The sequence below is a fragment of the Onychomys torridus genome, chromosome 13 (assembly GCF_903995425.1).
Source record: "Onychomys torridus chromosome 13, mOncTor1.1, whole genome shotgun sequence".
Lineage (NCBI taxonomy): Eukaryota > Metazoa > Chordata > Mammalia > Rodentia > Cricetidae > Onychomys > Onychomys torridus.
The window spans coordinates 46378564-46396897 of record NC_050455.1 but is presented as its reverse complement, the minus strand read 5'-3'; the positions used below and the strand labels follow the sequence as shown (position 1 = coordinate 46396897).

The 18334-nt window shown below is 39.1% G+C and overlaps 1 protein-coding gene across 2 annotated transcripts in view; it reads right to left on the bottom strand.

Annotated features, from left to right (window-relative positions):
* Positions 1-18334, bottom strand: part of Slc12a2 (solute carrier family 12 member 2) — a 73384-nt gene that overhangs the window by 11145 nt on the left and 43905 nt on the right. For both annotated transcript variants that reach the window (XM_036204552.1, XM_036204553.1), the window contains exons 18-20: positions 10482-10588; positions 3690-3769; positions 1994-2119 (exon numbers count right to left, since the gene is read on the bottom strand). In XM_036204552.1, the coding sequence (XP_036060445.1) occupies positions 1994-2119; positions 3690-3769; positions 10482-10588 (313 nt within the window). The remainder of the gene's footprint in view (positions 1-1993; positions 2120-3689; positions 3770-10481; positions 10589-18334) is intronic.

The following is an 18334-nucleotide window of genomic DNA, read 5'->3' as shown; positions in this document are numbered from 1 at the left end:
TGAGCAACCATCTTTGCAGGTAACACATAAGCTTTAAACACGCCACTATATCACTACATAAGTGACTAAAAGCACCTGGTATTTGCACAAGTCAATCATAACTGGAAATATTAAGGAATTTGATCAGAGTAAAATGCCAGTTTATAAAAGAGTCATTTTCTTCAAATAAAGTTTATGTACATATGTATGCATATATTCACCAGCTTATGTTTAAATATTCACCAATTTGTTTTCTGGGGTAAGTAGTTTTTCTAACTCTTTTCCCCCATAGATGTAAATTTACTTAAGGCAAGCAAATTCGAGATTTAAAAAGAACGTTCTGCAGTGGGATCCTAAGGAAGACTCCCAGGCCTTCAACAGCATCTCTAACACTATCCTCGATGAGCTAGCGCTGGTGAGTTGATGCCTTGCTTTCTCATTGGTAGACATGTACCTACCTCTGCGGGCATTGCTGAAATGAGTTCAGGCTGGTGTAAATCAAGTACTTGCAGAACATTCTCTTTTTGTGCCCTTGTGTATTATAAGCCTCAGTAAGCAAGACGGATAAAACCAAATACTGTGACTACATAACTGTATTAGAATGTTCCTAATCCTGAAGGGTTTCTTTCTTTCTTTTTTTTTTTTTTTTTTTTTTTTACAAAGTATCCATTTCTCTTATAGTATCTATGCTGATTTTTGAGAATTTGCCAAATAGAAAACAGACAGAAAAATCAAGCTATGCAATTGTTACTTTTTATGCATGTTTTGGGAAAATAACTAATTAAAATTTAAATATTACTGTTATAAAGTAATACTTAATATCTGCTTTTGAACATATAGTGATGGATAGTTTCTATCCATTTGAAGGAGTTTAAATGTCAAAGGCACGGTGGCATTTAACATTCTTTATAATATCACCTATCTTTGCAGGTGGATGAAAGTCAGAGGACAACTCACAGCAGTCAGTTCTCTCCTTCCTTTCTGTGGGTCCCAGGAATCAAATTCAAGTCATAAGACTTAGGGGCAAATGCCTTTTTCCAACAGAGCCTTCTTAACCACCAAAATGACTCTTTAAATTAGGCTAAATGCATTTACAATTTTACAACCGAGTAGAAATATGCTAACCTAGTTTCCTATTCTTTAAAACTATGAAGTTGTAGCACACATCACTGAGTTACTGTAGTGTTTGCATCTACTTAGATGTGAGTGCAGATTAGCTTCTAGGAAACGATCAATATGACTGCATGCATGGATTCCTCATAGACTAGACAGAAAGGGTCTGTTTCAGGCAAGAAAGTGGGAAAGGGCAAAAGAATGTAGAAATAAAGTAAATGCAAAACCAAATGAACAGAATCAGCTGATGAAGTGTTTGGACAACACAAACACAGAGTGATAAAGCCACCCAGGCCGTAGAGGAGAACTGTGTGCGGGCATACTTTCTACTACACTAAGCAAGTTACACAGGAAAGCAGAGAGGAAAGAGCAACGTCAGTGCTTTCAAATAATCTAAAAGATAAATTGTGCAGAGACATGGTTTGTCCAAGGCTATCAATTTCACACAAAAGATGGTAGTCATCTTAGAGAAATCAAAAGTACACTACGGCGGGGTGATTTACAGTGCAGATTTTTCTTGTTATCAGTTGGGCCAGGACAGATGGAGATACGAGTCTGAGCAGAGGCTGGAGAGTGACTATGGCAGAGTAAGATTTGGAAGTCATCCCTTTCTTCTTACAACGTGACACACGAGTTTGTGGATGAGATGATCTGTAAGCCCCATGAAAAAGTACATGTTCTTCCCAAGTTTAAAGAGAAATATTTTGAAGCAAACTACTTCAAACTATGTTAGTCACTAATTAATTGGCATGACTTCTGTTTTAAGGAAAGCAAGCTCTTTAAAATTGTAACCAATGTCTAGCTTAGGAAAAGGAACTTTGTAATGTGTATTATATTCAAAAGCCAATCCCCTCCAAATTAAAACAAACTGTTAAAAAAATCTTGTTTGAATGAAAATTACCTTTATGTGTAATAGGTTTTTCACCAGATGATTTGCAAGTTTCTTGATCTGATTTTTTACTGTAGTCCACATTTACTACCACATCCTTGGTACCAGGTGATTTTTCTTGTGAAGATAATAATTCTTCTGTAGATATGAAAGTGAAAGTATTTAAAACAGTATCAAAATCACAGCTTAGCTATTCAAAGTGTCACGGTTTAACAGTTAAAAGGTGACCAGCGTCCCTTGTGAAGCAGCAAGGTGTAAGGATTCCTTTCTTCTTTTCTTTTGATAATTGATTTAAGAAACAACCATACTGTTTATAATGACTATCCATATAAATATGTCAGCTGCTGGGGCTAAGCTGGGTTCTGGGGAGTAAGTAATGAACAAGAAGAAATCCACATAAAAACAGAATACTGTAGGCAAAAAGATGATATGTAGGCTGTCAAGAAACTCTACTCTCAAAGGTAGTTTCAATATAAAAATATGTAAATGTGACAAATGTTCACATTCACATAAGGGACAAGTAACCCTAGAAAATTATTCCATGACTCCAAAGTCAGTGTCAGAGGTACAACCTTTTCCTAACAAGTCCAGGGAAGGTACCAATTCCTCTTAAAGCATTTTCAGATTTTGGCAAATACTTAGTAAATACTGAACTTCAACTGTAAGGCATATAAAGACAATAGAAGCCATGGGAGCCAAGTTCCAGCACTAACCTAAGGGGTTCAAAGAACTGACCTCTTTCCGTTCAGGACGACCCTAGGAGGTACATCACTAGGCGCTGACAGACAAGTAAACAGGCCCAGAAGCCACCCAACTTGCCCAGGCTACAGAATTATGGGTAAAGGCTGGAAGTTTTAGAAGACATCTACCTGGGCCTAAGACCAGATCTTAGCAATGGGCAAGCCTTCAAAAAAGCACTGCACAATAATCACAAATACATAGTACTTTTGAATGCTTCAGTCACATGCAACCCCGGGAAATAACAGAACTGAATAATCCATTACTCTCTTGGGTGACAGGGCACCACTTCTAATTATGCAGTGACAATGGGCGTGAGTCAGGCTCTCTAAACACCCTCTCAAGACTTCAAATGAGATTCTGCCACATTCACTCCAGAAAAAGAAAGTACATTTTCAAGAGTTTAAATCATGAACAGATTACAAGTTTTTATGCTTCTTATTTAGCTAACCTCAGCTAATCTGATGATTTCATTAATTAACTGATGAGGAGAAATGGTAGCTATTCAATATTTTTAAATTAGCAAAACTTTTTGAAAGCTATGGAAATTTCCATTTTCATAAAATCAGCAAGAAAGTTATACCTTAAATTGGGTCCTAACCATGACTTTAAATGTACACATCGTATTATTTAACTAACAGCTTAAGTAGTGATTTAAGTATCTTAGTAGGGGTTTAAATATTTTTTTCATCCTGTTTTTAAAAAAAAATTTGGTTGGCCAATTTACAATCATAACTAATGTCTGCCTTTCTTAAGGCTATGACTTATACTAAATGTTATCCTCCGTTAATAATCATCAGCCATTCTTTAAGATGCAGACATTGGTGGCTTCCCAGCACATCTGATCCCAAGACGGGAAGCATGAAGATGGTAACATCCACGTCAGTGAAGATCGTGTGACAATTAGGCACAATTTGTTAACAAAGTCATCGATACTTTTAGAATAAAATCTCATCTGAGGAGCACTGACCTTGTCCTTGGAGGTGTGATATGTCCAATCCTTCCTTTAGGCGGATAACCACAACTCCATATTGGATGTCGAAAGCATCACTACAACAGAGGAAGGGAGAATCACACAACTGTTTATGTCCTATAAAAAGTGAAAGGACCCACAGATCTCTAAAATGACTTCCCGCTCTAAATGTCTGTTTTCTTTAATATGTTTTGAAAGTCAGTGAGAAATGAGTCACCTTAGTTCCTAATCCCACACTTTTCTTCTACCATACCCTTCAAACGATGTAAGTTGATATTACAGTAATATGCCACATGATGCTCTGGTCAGGAACATACCATATGCATGACTTCACATTCCATATAGCCTAGTTTTCTGTACCTACTCTCAACAAAGCCAGCTCACAATGTACTTCCCAGAATTCACACCATCATCAAGCACCATGACTTGACTCATGGAGCAGCTTTTTAGAGCAGGAGTAGATTTGTTTGTGTTTGGTAACTATTACTGTTTGGCTATTTATTTATTTTTAGATTTTATTTTATTTTATTTTTCTTTATGTGTCAGTGTGGAGGCATGTGCACTTAAGTGTCTATGAGAACAGAGGCCAGAAGGACTGGATCTCCCTATAGGTGGAGTTACAGGCACCTGAAGTGGGTTCTGGGAATGGAACTTGGGTCCTCTGAAAGAGCTGAGTGGTCTCAACCACTGTACCATCTAGCCCCATCCAATAGTATTTTGATTTTGCAAGGCAGTATGACAGATAACCATTACAGTAATCCTACTGCACTTAAACTTAGATGTATTCCTCTGAAGCTAAGAGAAACATCTGAAGATGAAGAAATGGATCTTACTGAGAATGAGAACAGCTTTTAGTGTATGAAGACATTTCTGAAAGGACAGTATCTGTGAGTGTGTTAATGTATATGTGTACAGGTACTTGTGCACATTTGCAGAATCCACAAAGTCCACATCAAGTGTCTTCCTCAGTCACTACAATTGTCTGAGCCTGGAGCCTGTAACTCCAGCTCGGGCTGGCCCACACAGCCCAGGTACTCTCCTGTCTCCAGTCTCCAAAGCTGAGGTTGCAAGTGCACAGCTACACCCAGGTTTTCACAAGAGTGCTAGAGATCAAACTCAGGTCCCTACACCTTCTTAGCAAAGCACTTCACCAGCTGAGTGAGCCATCTCCATACCCTAAAGGTAGTTTTTTAAAGTATTTTTACTTTTTAGAAGCTAGTCTAGAAAAGCAATTGTCTGATTTGAGTCTGTGCAGGGTTTGAGTGTGCTATCAGTCTCTAGTCTGCGGCCTAGTCCTGCTGTGTCTGGAAGAGGCTGCTTTCTTGGAGTCATCCATCACCATGGCTCTTCTACTCTTTCTGCCTCCGCCCCCACACAGATCCCTAAGCCTTGAGTGGAGGGTTTGATAAAGATTTTAGGGCTTCAGCTCCAAGTCTCACTGTCAGCACGCTGTACAGTTGTGAGTCTGTTAACTGCAAGAACTGTCTAGTGAGGGTGGAGCAAAGCACTGGTTTCTGACATAGCAGTACACCACCAGTAGTCACTTTATTGCTACGTTTTCTTCAGCAGAACATTAGTGGCAGGCTTTCCCCTAGGGCCCATGACCTCTCTAGTCTAAGGTTTTCAACCATGCCCAGGGTTGGCTGGCCAACACAAAAATGGATTCCATGGTTTTGTTGTATTGTTTTTGTACTATCTGTGTCTGGATGGGTGTTCTGGTTTTTCTTTTCCTTTTTGAGAGAGAGGAAGTGTCTAAGAGTTACTATTGCTGTGATGAAAACAACATGACCAAGAAGGTTTTCTTTCAGTTTACTCTTTGTCACTTCCAGGTGACAGTCCAGCACTGAAGAAGTCAGGACTGGAACTCAAACAGGACAGGAACCTGGAGGCAGGAGCTGATGCAGAGGACATGGAGGGGTGCTGCTTACTGGCGTGCTCCCCATGGCTTTGTTGTTTCGTTTTGTTTTTCTTCTGAGACAGGGTTTCTCTGTGTAATAGCCCTGACTGTCCTTAAACTCTCAAAGATCTGCCTACTTCTGCCTGCCAGTGCTGAGATTAAAGGTGTGTGCCACCTGCCGGGCTCAGCCTGCTTTCTTATAGAACCCAAGAACATCAGCTCAGGGATGGCACCATCCACAATGGGCTGGGCCCTCCCCAACACTAATTAAGACAATGTCCCATAGTCCTATGTAGAGCCTGATCTTCTGGAGGCAGTTTCTTAACTGTGGCTCCTTCCTCTCAGATGACTTCAGCTTATGTCATGTCGACAAAAAACTAGCCAGTATAGGGAGAAAGAACATGAAGTTGGGTGGGAAGGGAGGCAGGAAGACCTGGGAGGAGTTGGGGGAGGTGACAGACTATGATCAAAATATAGTCTATCAAAAATAAAAAAGGCATTGCAGGGATGTATTTATATATACCAAAACCCTGAAGGTCACTCTAAGCCCATACTTAAAACTTTGAAAACTGAAAACTGGGGCTGAAGAGATAGCTCAGCTGTTAAGAGCACTTGCTGCTGTTATAAACAAAATGAATACTATTTAGGGTATAACAAAGTCAATCAGTCAGTATATGTATGTATGTATGTATGTATGTATGTATGTATCCATCCATCCATCTATCTACCTATCCATCTATGGGGGTAGAGATTACTGGGCTTTGTTCTTGTAATTAGTTAACTAAGGTCAAAGAGTCATTGTAAAAAGAAATCTAATAGAGATTACTTTCTTAATTATATCTTGAAGGATCTCATTCTAAAGAAGTAACCAATTATTTTAAGTAGATAGTAAATCAACAAAATCAACTGCCAATTCTCTTTAGAGAATGTCAGGAAATAAGCTTTGAACTTATCATAGATAAAACACCTGTATGTTTTTGCTATGAATTATAGGAAATGTTTTGTTTCAGGTCTTACATATTGCTAATAAAAATATATAAAGCAGACCTCAATTACACAAATATTTAAAACTGCACAGAAATCATTAGGGGATAATTATCTATGACAAAGATTGAGCAGTAACATTCTTTAAAGCTGCCATTAGCTGGGTCTGGTAATACAGACTTGCAATCCACATTACTGGAGAAGCTGAGTCAGGAGGATCACAACTTCAGGAGAGACTGGGCTGCAGACTGAGTTTAAAAGCAGACTGAGCAACTTACTGGGAGACCCCTTCTCCCTGCCTCCCCTAAAAAAATGAAAGGGCTGAGTGAGGTAGTAAACGCCATTTGTAATCCCAGCATTTAGGTGGAGGACAGTTGATCAGCCTCAGTGACAGAGTGAGCTCGAAACCAGCCTGAATGGTTTTGTGGGGATGAAGGTACAACCCTCATAGCTCAGTGGCATATCATATGTACCTAACATATGCAAAACCCTAGCTTCAATTTCCAGTACTACACAACAAAACATACCAATAACATTGAGAGCCAGGAGGATGGCTTGCTCAGTAGGTATGGGCACTTGCTGCCAAACCCAACAACCCTAATTCAATCCCTGGGACTCACATAGTGAGAGAAGAGAACTGATTCCTGCAAGTTGTCCTCAGACCTCCACATGCATGCACACATGTAAGTGTAGTAACATTAATAACAAGACCATTAACTTCTTCTAATGGCTTTGAAAGCTAGAGAATATTCTTACCTATCTATCTGCAAGTGGCCAAATGATGCACAACGTGCAGAGCAATGCTAACTTCCAAAGCATTAAGATAGACCCCTGTCAGGGCCATCAAGATCAACTACAACTACTACTAATGTAGTTGGTGTATAATAACCATTTTCCAAGTGTCGCTTCTCTATTTTCTAGGGTAATTACTCCATCTCACTGCTCTTGATCCTTGAGAGGAAAAGAGCATAGCCCATCCACTTTGATAGCTCATGATTTAATCTTTATGTCTACTGTTTTTCTTTTCTAAGGCACCACATATACAAAGTATAGAACTAGACAGCTACAGTGGGAGTCTGCTCCCCAGAAGGTTAGAAGGCACAAGCTCCACAGACTTTGACCTTCCTGATATCACAATAGAAGGGTTCTTGTGTGTCACCTGTGTGTATTACAAATCAACATGGACTTTTTCTGTTTTTGTTTGTTTGTTTTGTTTTTGAGACAGGGTTTCTCTGTGTAGCTTTGCACCTTTCCTGGAACTCACTTGGTAGCCCAGGCCAACATAGACCTTTTCAAAGAGCAACTATGACTTCTGATCATTTCTGGAAACTTTTCAAATAGGCTATGAAAAAAAAGCTATAGACAGACGTAGCAGGAAATCAGTAAAGGAGATGACTCCAGTGAGTTCCAAGTAACCCCTATCAGAATTCACAGGAAAATGAGAGTGTGAATTCCATCTTAGAACCACTTCGCTAAAGACAGGATTTTCTCACTGATGTTTGTTTTGAAAGACAATTGTTTATATGCAAGATAATACTGTATGATAATGGCACAATAAGAATTGTTAGTGTAAATTGGATTTGTTGAGCAAATCCCATAATATTAGGAAAAGGTAGTACTTTTCAAGTTTTAACAAGTCTATCTGGCAAAAACCAAAAAATTCTTTCATTACATAATTCAGTTCTACAAAGCACTGGTAAGATTAAATATATACACAAGTCTACGAACCACAACGACAATGTGGCGAGAGAGAGATGGGAACTCAGCGGACAAGCTGTGACAAGAGTTAGAGTGATGTGAAACAGCTAAGCCGCACGATAAACCACCAAGACAGAGGAAATGAGAACCAACCGCAGCTCAGAACGTCACGTGGAAAAGGCAAACGAGTATCTCAAGGGATGAACCAGAGACCAGCAGGGGACAAAACCCAATCTGTGCAGCCGCTCAGTGCAGGACACATGAAGACCTTACAAAGCGATACTCCACCACCTGACTGTTCAGCCACAGCAAAAGCACAGGAGGAAGCCGGCCAGCTTACATGGGAAGCAGGGTCTGTACACACCACCCTTGCTCACATCTAATAATAATAATCTATGAAAGATTATTCAGCTCTTAAGAAAAGTGAAATTATGAGATTCACAGGTAAACTGATGGAGTTAGAAACATGCATACTGAATAAGGTAACCCAAATCCAGAAAGATAAACAGCGTATGTTTCCTCTCATTTCTGGATGTTACCTTTGAGTATGCAGATACATGTGTTCCACGTGTAATACCTACAAAGGGGGCAATGGGGAAAAGAGGCCTTCAAGAACGTGGAGACAGAGCACAGTAGTATAAAATACTAAAAGGGAACAATGGGATAAGACGGGTTGAACAGGGTAGAGGAGAGAATATGAGGAAGAGGGGTAACTAATATTAAAATCCTTTTTAAAAAATTGGAAACCCATTGACTGTAGACGCTTCACAAAATATAGACATATATAAAGAGGTATAATGGTGCTACCCTACAATAGGGGGTGGGGTGGATATCTCAGCTAGCTACCCCATTCTATCTAACACATTACCCCAGTACCAAGAATGGGTTACCATTTTTTTAAGTTGCTGGCCAATGGGGTCATAGAGACCTCCAAGTATTACAAGCTAACCTCCCTAACTTGATATTAAAAACCTATCCTGAAGATACCACACAGTTGAATTACAGACCATGGAGACATCAAGTGGGTACACCTGCTAGCTTCATCCTTACTGGCCAGTGATCATGGTGCTGGAAGGTTCTATGTGCTAGAGGAGAAACAGGAAGTCTCAATTTCACCCAGCTATGAAACCTTGCAAGCTAGAACAATGACTGGCTGACAAATTAATGCCCACTGGTGTAAGAAAGGCACAGATGTTATGTGAGTAACCAACCACTTTCTGACTGGATTTAAGGTTTTATCTATGAGACAGAACCCATACATGGCACTATTAAAAGGACTAAGGAATCTGTAGCTTGATAGATCATAGACCCAGGGGAGAACCCAATACTAGTCTGTTAAACGGACAGAGAATTGAGTATTAAAACTACCTCCAATGACTGACTGCTGCACCCACAGATTAGAGCATCTTTTAAACCACCATCAGAAGCCTCTCCTGGCAGTAAGTGGCAATTAACAGACTCCAAACTGGTGAATGTACAGAGAACAAAAAACTACAATGCTTAGCCCAAAGTCAGACATTCATACCACACCCTTTACCCTGAGGCTCAGCAATCCTTGCCAAAGAGAGGATGAAAGACCTTAAGAGCTAAAGGTGGTGGACAACCTCAAGGAAGTCTTCTAGAGAAAACAAGAAAGACGCACGTCTGAACTCAGTGAAATGACAACATGCATAAGCTCCTGTCAGAGGGAGGATGGTGGACTTGTAACCCTACCATTAGCTGAGGAGCTACTGGCATCTGGGAGCAGGTGAGAGAGCAACTATCTTTTAAGGGGATCCCTGGTAAACTGACCACACACTAGCTGGGCAATAGGAACAGGAAAAAAGAAGTAGTCTCAAAGGTGAGTGAGAAAGGATGATAGAAAGTGAAGAGTATAAGGGAGTGAATATGTCCCAGATACACTGAAATTATTATAGAATTAACAAAAATACAAAAAAAAGCAAAGGTCAACAAGCTATTTTACACATACATAAGCTATTTTGTAGATGAACTGTACCTTTACATATACATACTTGTACATATATTTTGTGTAAAAAGAGATCAGTATTTTGCTAATACATCATTATTTTAAAACCCAGACAATTCATGGGGTTCTTTTTAATTTTTATGCACCTATTAAGGGAAGACTACATAAAAAATAAGGTAAAAAATGAAGGAATACTTTCAAATTAGCATTCTGCCAAGTACATAACAATTTAGAGCATACTTACTGAAATAAGTTTATGTACATATCCACATCCCTCATATCTGCTTGTAACCAGTCTTTCTTAAATCCAAGGACAAGGGTATTTGGTTTCATTCGACCAAGACCAGCAGCCTAAAATATATAAACACAACTTAGAATACAGACTATTTAATAAAAGAATTTTTTAAGAGATGATGTATTCCAAATCGATAGGGATTTTTGTAAATTTTACATATATATATATATATATATATATATATATGAAATTGACCCCAAATTAAACACAAATAAAAATAGATGTTACAATGAAACACTTGAAAACTACTCAATTCATTTTTATATCTTGATGACATAAAAATTTTATACTTATACTAACCAAAATAACATTTAATTAAAAAAGAAAACACAACACAGCTATATTCTCCACCTCCACGATATATTTTGATAATAGTCACTGATGCCTAGATAGAAGTCTGATGTCCGGAATTCTGAATTCCACCAATAGGAAACTGAATTCTTTTAATCATGCAAATGTTCTTTTTGAAATCTGTTTGGGATTCCACAATAGTTCAAATATTCTGCAATCTCACCAAGAGCTACAATGCAAGCCAAGCATTGTGGTGCATGCCCATAATCCCAAAACTCAGGAGGCAGAGCCAGGACTGCCATGAGTTTGAAGCCAGACTGGTCTATACACAGTGAGTGTCGTGGGCTACATAATATCAGAGACAGATAGGAAGATCCTGTCTTAAAACACACATAACAGACACAAAAATTTGCAATTGAATATAATTAACAATTATCCCTCAAAGTCCAATAAAATCTCTTTTCTAAGGTTTTGTTTGTTTCTTTAAGTACACTGAGAAATTATATACTGGGACTGCCAACAATACCTCAGTTTGGGGAGGAGGCTGTGACTTTTTAAAAATTGTGATAAGGGCTGAGGAGACAGTTTACCTTAGTTCAATCCTAGAACCCAGGAAAAATCCCAGGCCTTGTAGCACACACTTGTAATACCAGTGATAGAGCTAGAGACAGGCAGATCTCTGGGGCACAATGGCCAGCCAAGCTAGACAAACTGGCTGGTCCCAGGAAGAGAGTGGAAAGCCCCTGTGTCTCAAAACAACAAAACAAGAGGTGGATGACATCCACAAGAATGGCCTCTGAGGTTGACCTCTGTGTTGTTCAAATCTTAGATAGTCTTTTAGTAAAATCCCAGGGCCAGATATCAGGGTGAAAGCTGAAAGATCAGAGAAGCAGAACAGCCAGCTACTAGCTTACCTCTCTACGAAATCCTCAGCCTAAAGAGAGTGAGTTCCTATTTCCTCATGCCTCTATATAGCTTTTTCTGCCCTGCCATATCACTTCCTGGGATTAAAGGTGTGTGTGCTTCCCAAGTAAAGGCGTGAGATCTCCAGTGCTGGGATTAAAGGTGTGAGCCACCACTGCCTGACCTCCATGTCTAACCTAGTGGCTGGCTCTGATCCTCAGGCAAGTTGATTAGGGTACACAATATATCACCACACCTCTGGCCTAGACACACAAGTCCACACACATATACATACACACACATAAATGAATTATGGTATAAAGTTAACAAGTTTACTGTGTTAAGTAGTATTCATTATGTCCATAATACTGCCAAGTAATTCTACTATTTCCAAAATTTTTTTAACACTCCAATCAGAACTTGCACAACTGCTGTGTAGTAGCTACTCATAGCTATTTATGTTCTCCCTTATGACATTTAATATACTTCTACCTAGTTACTTCATGAACAAAACCCCAGAACTCTGGTGTTTAGCTTACTTCACTGTCTCCTAGGTCAATGCAAAAATGAGTACTGCTTTATTCCTTCCCACAGACAAACAGCATTTGATTGTATTTACATCTCCATGTGTCACAGCTGCTTATCCATCTATTTGATGAGGAACACTTAGTGTAAACAGCTGAAATGTACCTTTTGACTACTGTGCATGACGGTGCAGTGACAAGTATCTGCATAAAAAACTAACTCTGTTCCTTCAGTTTTTAAGAATAAATGTCAAAGAATGTGGCACAACTGATAGTCATGAAGTCACTAAGTTTATACCTTTTTTGAGGAACAATAACTTAGTTTTATAATATCTATATCACTTTATACTTACAATCAGCTAAGCACAGGCTCTCATTTTTCTACAATCCCACTAACACTTTCTATTTCTAAAATTATAGCTATCCCAATATATGACCTAGTATCTCATTGTCGTTTTTATTTACAATTCCTTTATAATTAATGATGTTGAAAATCTTTTCATGTTTACTGGAGACATATATAATCTTTTTCTTTACCCAAGTGTAACAATCTGTTGTTTTGGTTATTACTTTTAGAAGGTTTTGAATATACACTGTAGATCTCAAAACCTGTGCTGTTTTGACTGAGAATGGCCTCTGTAGGCTCATGTATAAAATGTCTATCCCTGATTGCTGAACTGTTTGGGAAGGACTAAGAGGGGTGGCATTGTTGAGGTGTGTCACTGGGGGTGGCCCACCAGACCCAGTTAGCTCTTTCTCTGCCTTGTGGGTCAGGATATGAGGTCTCGGCTACTGCTACATCTCCCTGCCACCATACTCACTGCCATGATGGTCATGGACTCACCCACTAAAACTATAAACCCACAATAAACTCTTTCTTCTATAAATTACCTTGGTCATAGTGTCTCATCACAACAGTTACTAAGTTATTTAGTTACTAAGACAAAACCCTTTATCAGATTCACTAACATTCTCCCATTCAGTAAATTGCTTTCACTTTCCTTATAAAGTCCTCTGCAGAGGGCATCTTAATTCTGGAAATGTCCAATTTACTTCTGTTTAAGGTTCATGCTTTTGGTGGCATAACTGACTCCACTGCCAGATCCAAGGTCATGGAAAATTGAGCTCCGTTTTCTTTAAGTTTTATGGCTTTAGCTCTCAATTATGTTAGGGATACATTCTAATTTGCTTTTGTGTATGGTTCTAAATGACATCTTTAAATCATTTTTCTTTCAAAACATGAATTCAAATACTTATCAGAGGCCTGGCCATGTGCCACTGCCTTAAGCATTTCAGTAATTAAGGAATAGGAAGTAAGCTACCCTGCAAGCGTGCATTCAACACTCTCATGTACAAATTTAAGAGATCAAGATTTTACTCAGGACTTAAAACATCCTTTCCTTAAAGGGATATTTTTTTTTTTCCAGGGAGGAGGTGGAGTCAAGGATGTTGAAGATAATGCTTGGTCCTGTTCAAGTACAACTGCTGTTTAACAGAGTCAAGTCACAAACAGCCAACAACTTGTGGACAGGACAAAATACTATCAAGGTCATTTTCTTGGGAGAAAAAAACCTATCATGTCATAATCCTACTATAATTAAAATAGCTTGTTTGTTTTGGTGCGAGAGATTAAGCTCAGGGTCTCACATAAACTAAGAATGCATGCTACTACTGAGCTTCAATTTTATAAAATAAGGAATAAAAAGCTGTGAGACACTCTGTACTTAGGCTTTCAATGGCATTACTGCAGTACCTCTTCCTAGGATTACTCAATGTTTTTAAATTTTCACATGTATCTCTTTCACCTTTAAAGCCTCTACTCAGTGTAGCTATTACAAAAGAGGTATTATTTCAACATTCCATGAAGCAGTATGTATTTAAGAAAACAGTTTACTACTGAAAAAAAAAATCTTTTCCAGAAAACACCTCATTAGTGTTTGACACGAACCAATCTGCAGATTCTATCACTGACTCTGTCACTGAAAACAGGAACCTCCCAGGCAACACATGAGCCTCCCTCACACCTTCCCTCCTGCAGTGCTAACTGCAGATCTTCAGCACTGTTCCCCATGCACCCCTGCCAGACCTTAAGTGACAACAGCCAAGCTCACCGATCACTCTGTATGTGCCACCACCACTACAGAAGAACAGGCTATATGGCTTTTCCTTCTTGTCTTCCACTATTAAGAAAAAGTATTTCCAAATATTATAGCTAGCTACTTAAATTTGGTTGAATAATACCAAGAGAATTATTAAATTAAAAATCACAGAAAAGGTAAGTATATGATTTTAAATACATATTCCAGGTGGTTAATATTTAAAATGGTGATGGTCTCACTTTATCATGACTTAATACATTATAGCACAATCTATTCCTAGAGACTAGCTACAGAATTGGATATAAACACTTATTTTAAATAACTGTATTAGCAATTCCTAAACTCTTTTGGTTTATGAATTCTAGAACAAAAACAGTTTTAAAAACACCATTGGCCAGATTGAAGCTGTAATCTCAGCCCAGGAAAACAGACACAAAAGGATCATGTACCGTGACTCAAGGCCAGATAGGCCAACACAGTGAGGTCCAGGACAGACAGTGATGTAACAAGACCGTTTCAAAAACTGCCACCACCGTTACTCCACTGTTCCAGCACATGACCAAGGAAGCTTAAGAACATTTTAGCAGATGCCACACAAGATAATTTTAGGCTGAAATTCTAAGCAAGCAATTGATGTGAAGAGCCATCATGATGTAATTCGGAATGTTCATTAAGAACAGTATCATTTTGCTATATAATATAAAGGTTTAAAAATGGTTTGAGAATCAGTTGTCTACTGCCTTTTTAAAAAGAAAAAAGAAAATCCAAAACATAAATGAAGAAATGAACTATGCTAATGTCTCATTGTTAAAATTCTCATTAGCAAACTAGAGATTAAAATTCTGTAATGAGGGCTGATATCCAAATGCTGGTTTAATGATCAATTCTGATGGTCAAGACTAGCTAGACAGAAAGGAAGGAGAAAAATCAGAAGTGTAGAGTGTAATTTCTACTGAAAGAATCAATTATTTAACACCGCATTGCTAGAATACAAGGCAGTGAAGGAAAACATGTACTTAACATTTCCTGACAATGATTAAAAACAAAACAAAAACCAAGATGAACTTATCACTTAAGTGACAGGCCTCCAGACGGAAAAGGGAAACGACACTTCCAGTGACACTTCCTCTGACTTCCTAACTCTACAGAAGCAGTCAGCAGCACATTCTAACAAGAGCCATCGGCTGCCTCTGCCCCTTCCAGAGGGGCAGTGCGGCAGCTGCGGGGCACACTAGGCAATCACGAGAAGTGATACTGTTGCTCTGCTTCTCCTGCCTTCGCCCACACTGAGGAAATGTTCATGATCCGGGGAGGCATGTGAGTTGATGAGGAGCACCAGATTAGTGGCAAGCCTTGCCAGATTCCAAGCTGCACACACTTTGTAGGGCAGCAGGTCTCTGGTTTCTGAGGCAGTGCGTTCCAGAGAGGGACTAGAGGCAGGAGCATGGTCTGCACTTTCAGGAGAAAAGGGAGACTCTTGGGCCTTACCACAAACCTGTCTCACCGAAAGAGGAAAACAAAAATCTGCTCTAGTGAGTTTTCTTTCATAACAATGACTCCATATGTAAGTGGTTATCCAAAATGTTTCTGTAAGTTTCACAAAAGCCAGCAGGATTAACTCATTACAAACAACATGGGCCTAAAATGTTACAAGCTACAAAAAGCTATAAAGTACACAGTTCCGACAGACAATAGAAACACACATGAAGACTGCAAGTGTCTTCACATGCACTTATCACATTTATTAGCAATTCTATTATTTAGGGATAATATCCAGGGAACATTTTGCAATTTTTAAAAATTCAACCTCCATTTTTCATACACTCTTTAAGAGCTGCTATTTTTAACCGAGATTTACTTACATGGATACGTGCAGTTCTTTTCACCTGTATGCAGAATTCTATACAATGATACATTTCACATTTAAATTATCTGATGTTTGCAGAAATTAATTATAATTGTGTTTAGCTATTACAAATGATGCTGCCAAGTGGCAATAATGGATTCTTTCCTAAGGTTCATGACCTCACTAGCCTGGGTAAGCTGGCTAGGTTTCCAGTACCAGGAATGATTTCCCTCCTGATGAGTAGACTTCTATCTAATATCCAACATGGGAGTGCCGCTTATGCATATCTTGCCATGCTGGTAAACCGCCATGTTTCACAGATGTTGTAGTTGTGCTGAACTATTTAATAGCTTCCCTCCCTTAGCATCTGACATAGTATTTTCTGGAACTATGGAAGCTGGACTGCAGGAAAAGAGGCTTTGGGGTCAGACCCAGATCAAACCATCTAAGTCTCACATGTCCTAAGTGTATGGTGTCATCAGGAATAAAGGTCCACCCTCAATCCCTGAGAGGCAGCCAAGGGCTCCATCAATATTCTGTTTAGGGAACTGCTTAGACAGCCTGACCAACCCTTCAAAAGGTGGTTTCCTGTGCCTGGAACTTAAAACTGCACAGAGTCTTCTTTACACAGGAAGAAGTATCTTCATGAAGCCTAGTCTTGTTCTCCAGTGTTACAAAAAAAAAAAAAAAAAAAAAAAAAGTCCTTCAAATTGCCAGGCTCTTGTCTATTAGTGATTATGGCATGGACTGTCCAACTTCTCTTTCTCTGACTGAAGTGACCCTGGTCACCATGGGCGCAGAATTGGTTTTCACTTATTCCTGTCACCCAGCTTTCCTCTGTGAGCTGTCTTTCACTCTGCCCCTCTCTGTTACTGACTTACAGTATTTCAGGACACACTCTGTACCGTCCTTTAACTGGCTACACTTCAGGATTATTATCTTCCCAGAATCTGGGGCTTTTTCTTCATTTTCATGTTCCCTTTAAAATCTCAAAGCTTTCAACTTCCAAAAGAATACTGACATTCTTCACAGTTCTGTTTTCTGGGCTTCACTTAGGAAATTATTCTCTGAATATTTTATATATTCTCCTCCTTTGTAAAATTTGCATTTTATCTCTAGGCCTTTAATCTATGTTAAAAATAATGGTTTTGTTTCGATTTTTACTTAAGATGAGGTCTCACTATGTAATCCTGGCTGGCCTGAAACACACTGTGTGGACCAAGCTGGCCAAAAGCATGGGATAGTCCCCAGCCTCCAAAGTCCTGAGACTGCAGCTGTGCACATCTGGCTCTTTCTGTTTTGTAGTCATGGAAGGCCTGTTCTTAGCATGTATCCCAAGCTGGTCTTCAACTAATGGCAAACATCAGCCTCCTGCACTGGGATTATATAGGCACACACCAAACTTTGCTTCAAAATGGCTTCTGCATAATTTTGTAAGGATTTATTTAATTTCATTTCCACTGACAGCTGTTATTACTGACAACCGTCTCAAAGCCACTTATACAGTAAATTGTCTGTGAGTGGCTTCTACTTCTTCCATTTGCTGTCATCACTGAATCCAGCCATTTTATATAATAACTCTGTAATTCCTTAGCAACCTACTCACTGCTTGCCTTTCCTACAGGCTGTGTGGATTATTCCTAAGTTCTAAGAAGCACACAGCAGGATGGGCTCAGGACAGTGCTGGGAGCCTCACCTCACTTTCAACAGACAGCACCAGTCAGAGCTGTTTTTACTTTCAATGTGTGTTTGATTGGTTTTGAAGATTAAGCTGGTAAACACTGTCTCAATTTCTATCTCCCTATTGCCTTCAGAACAAGGAGAATAGAGTTCAGAAGTTAAGTAAACAGTCTGGTCCAAATCCATAATAAGAGAGCAACAGCACTAACATTTAAGTCTGGGACTGGTTCCAGATTTCCTATGTGGTGCCTATAAAATACATAAAGCCTAAACTTAGAACTAGCAAATAAACAGAAACACAAAAGACAAGACTTTCTGAAAAGCCAAAATAAAGATGGCTATGACTCAACGTTTTAAAAACAAACCTAGTGGGTAGAGGAGGTGAGAAATATCTAACAGAAGGCTGAGATGATTTTCCAATGGGCCTTTGTGTCACCTGAAGGCACAAAATGTCTACAG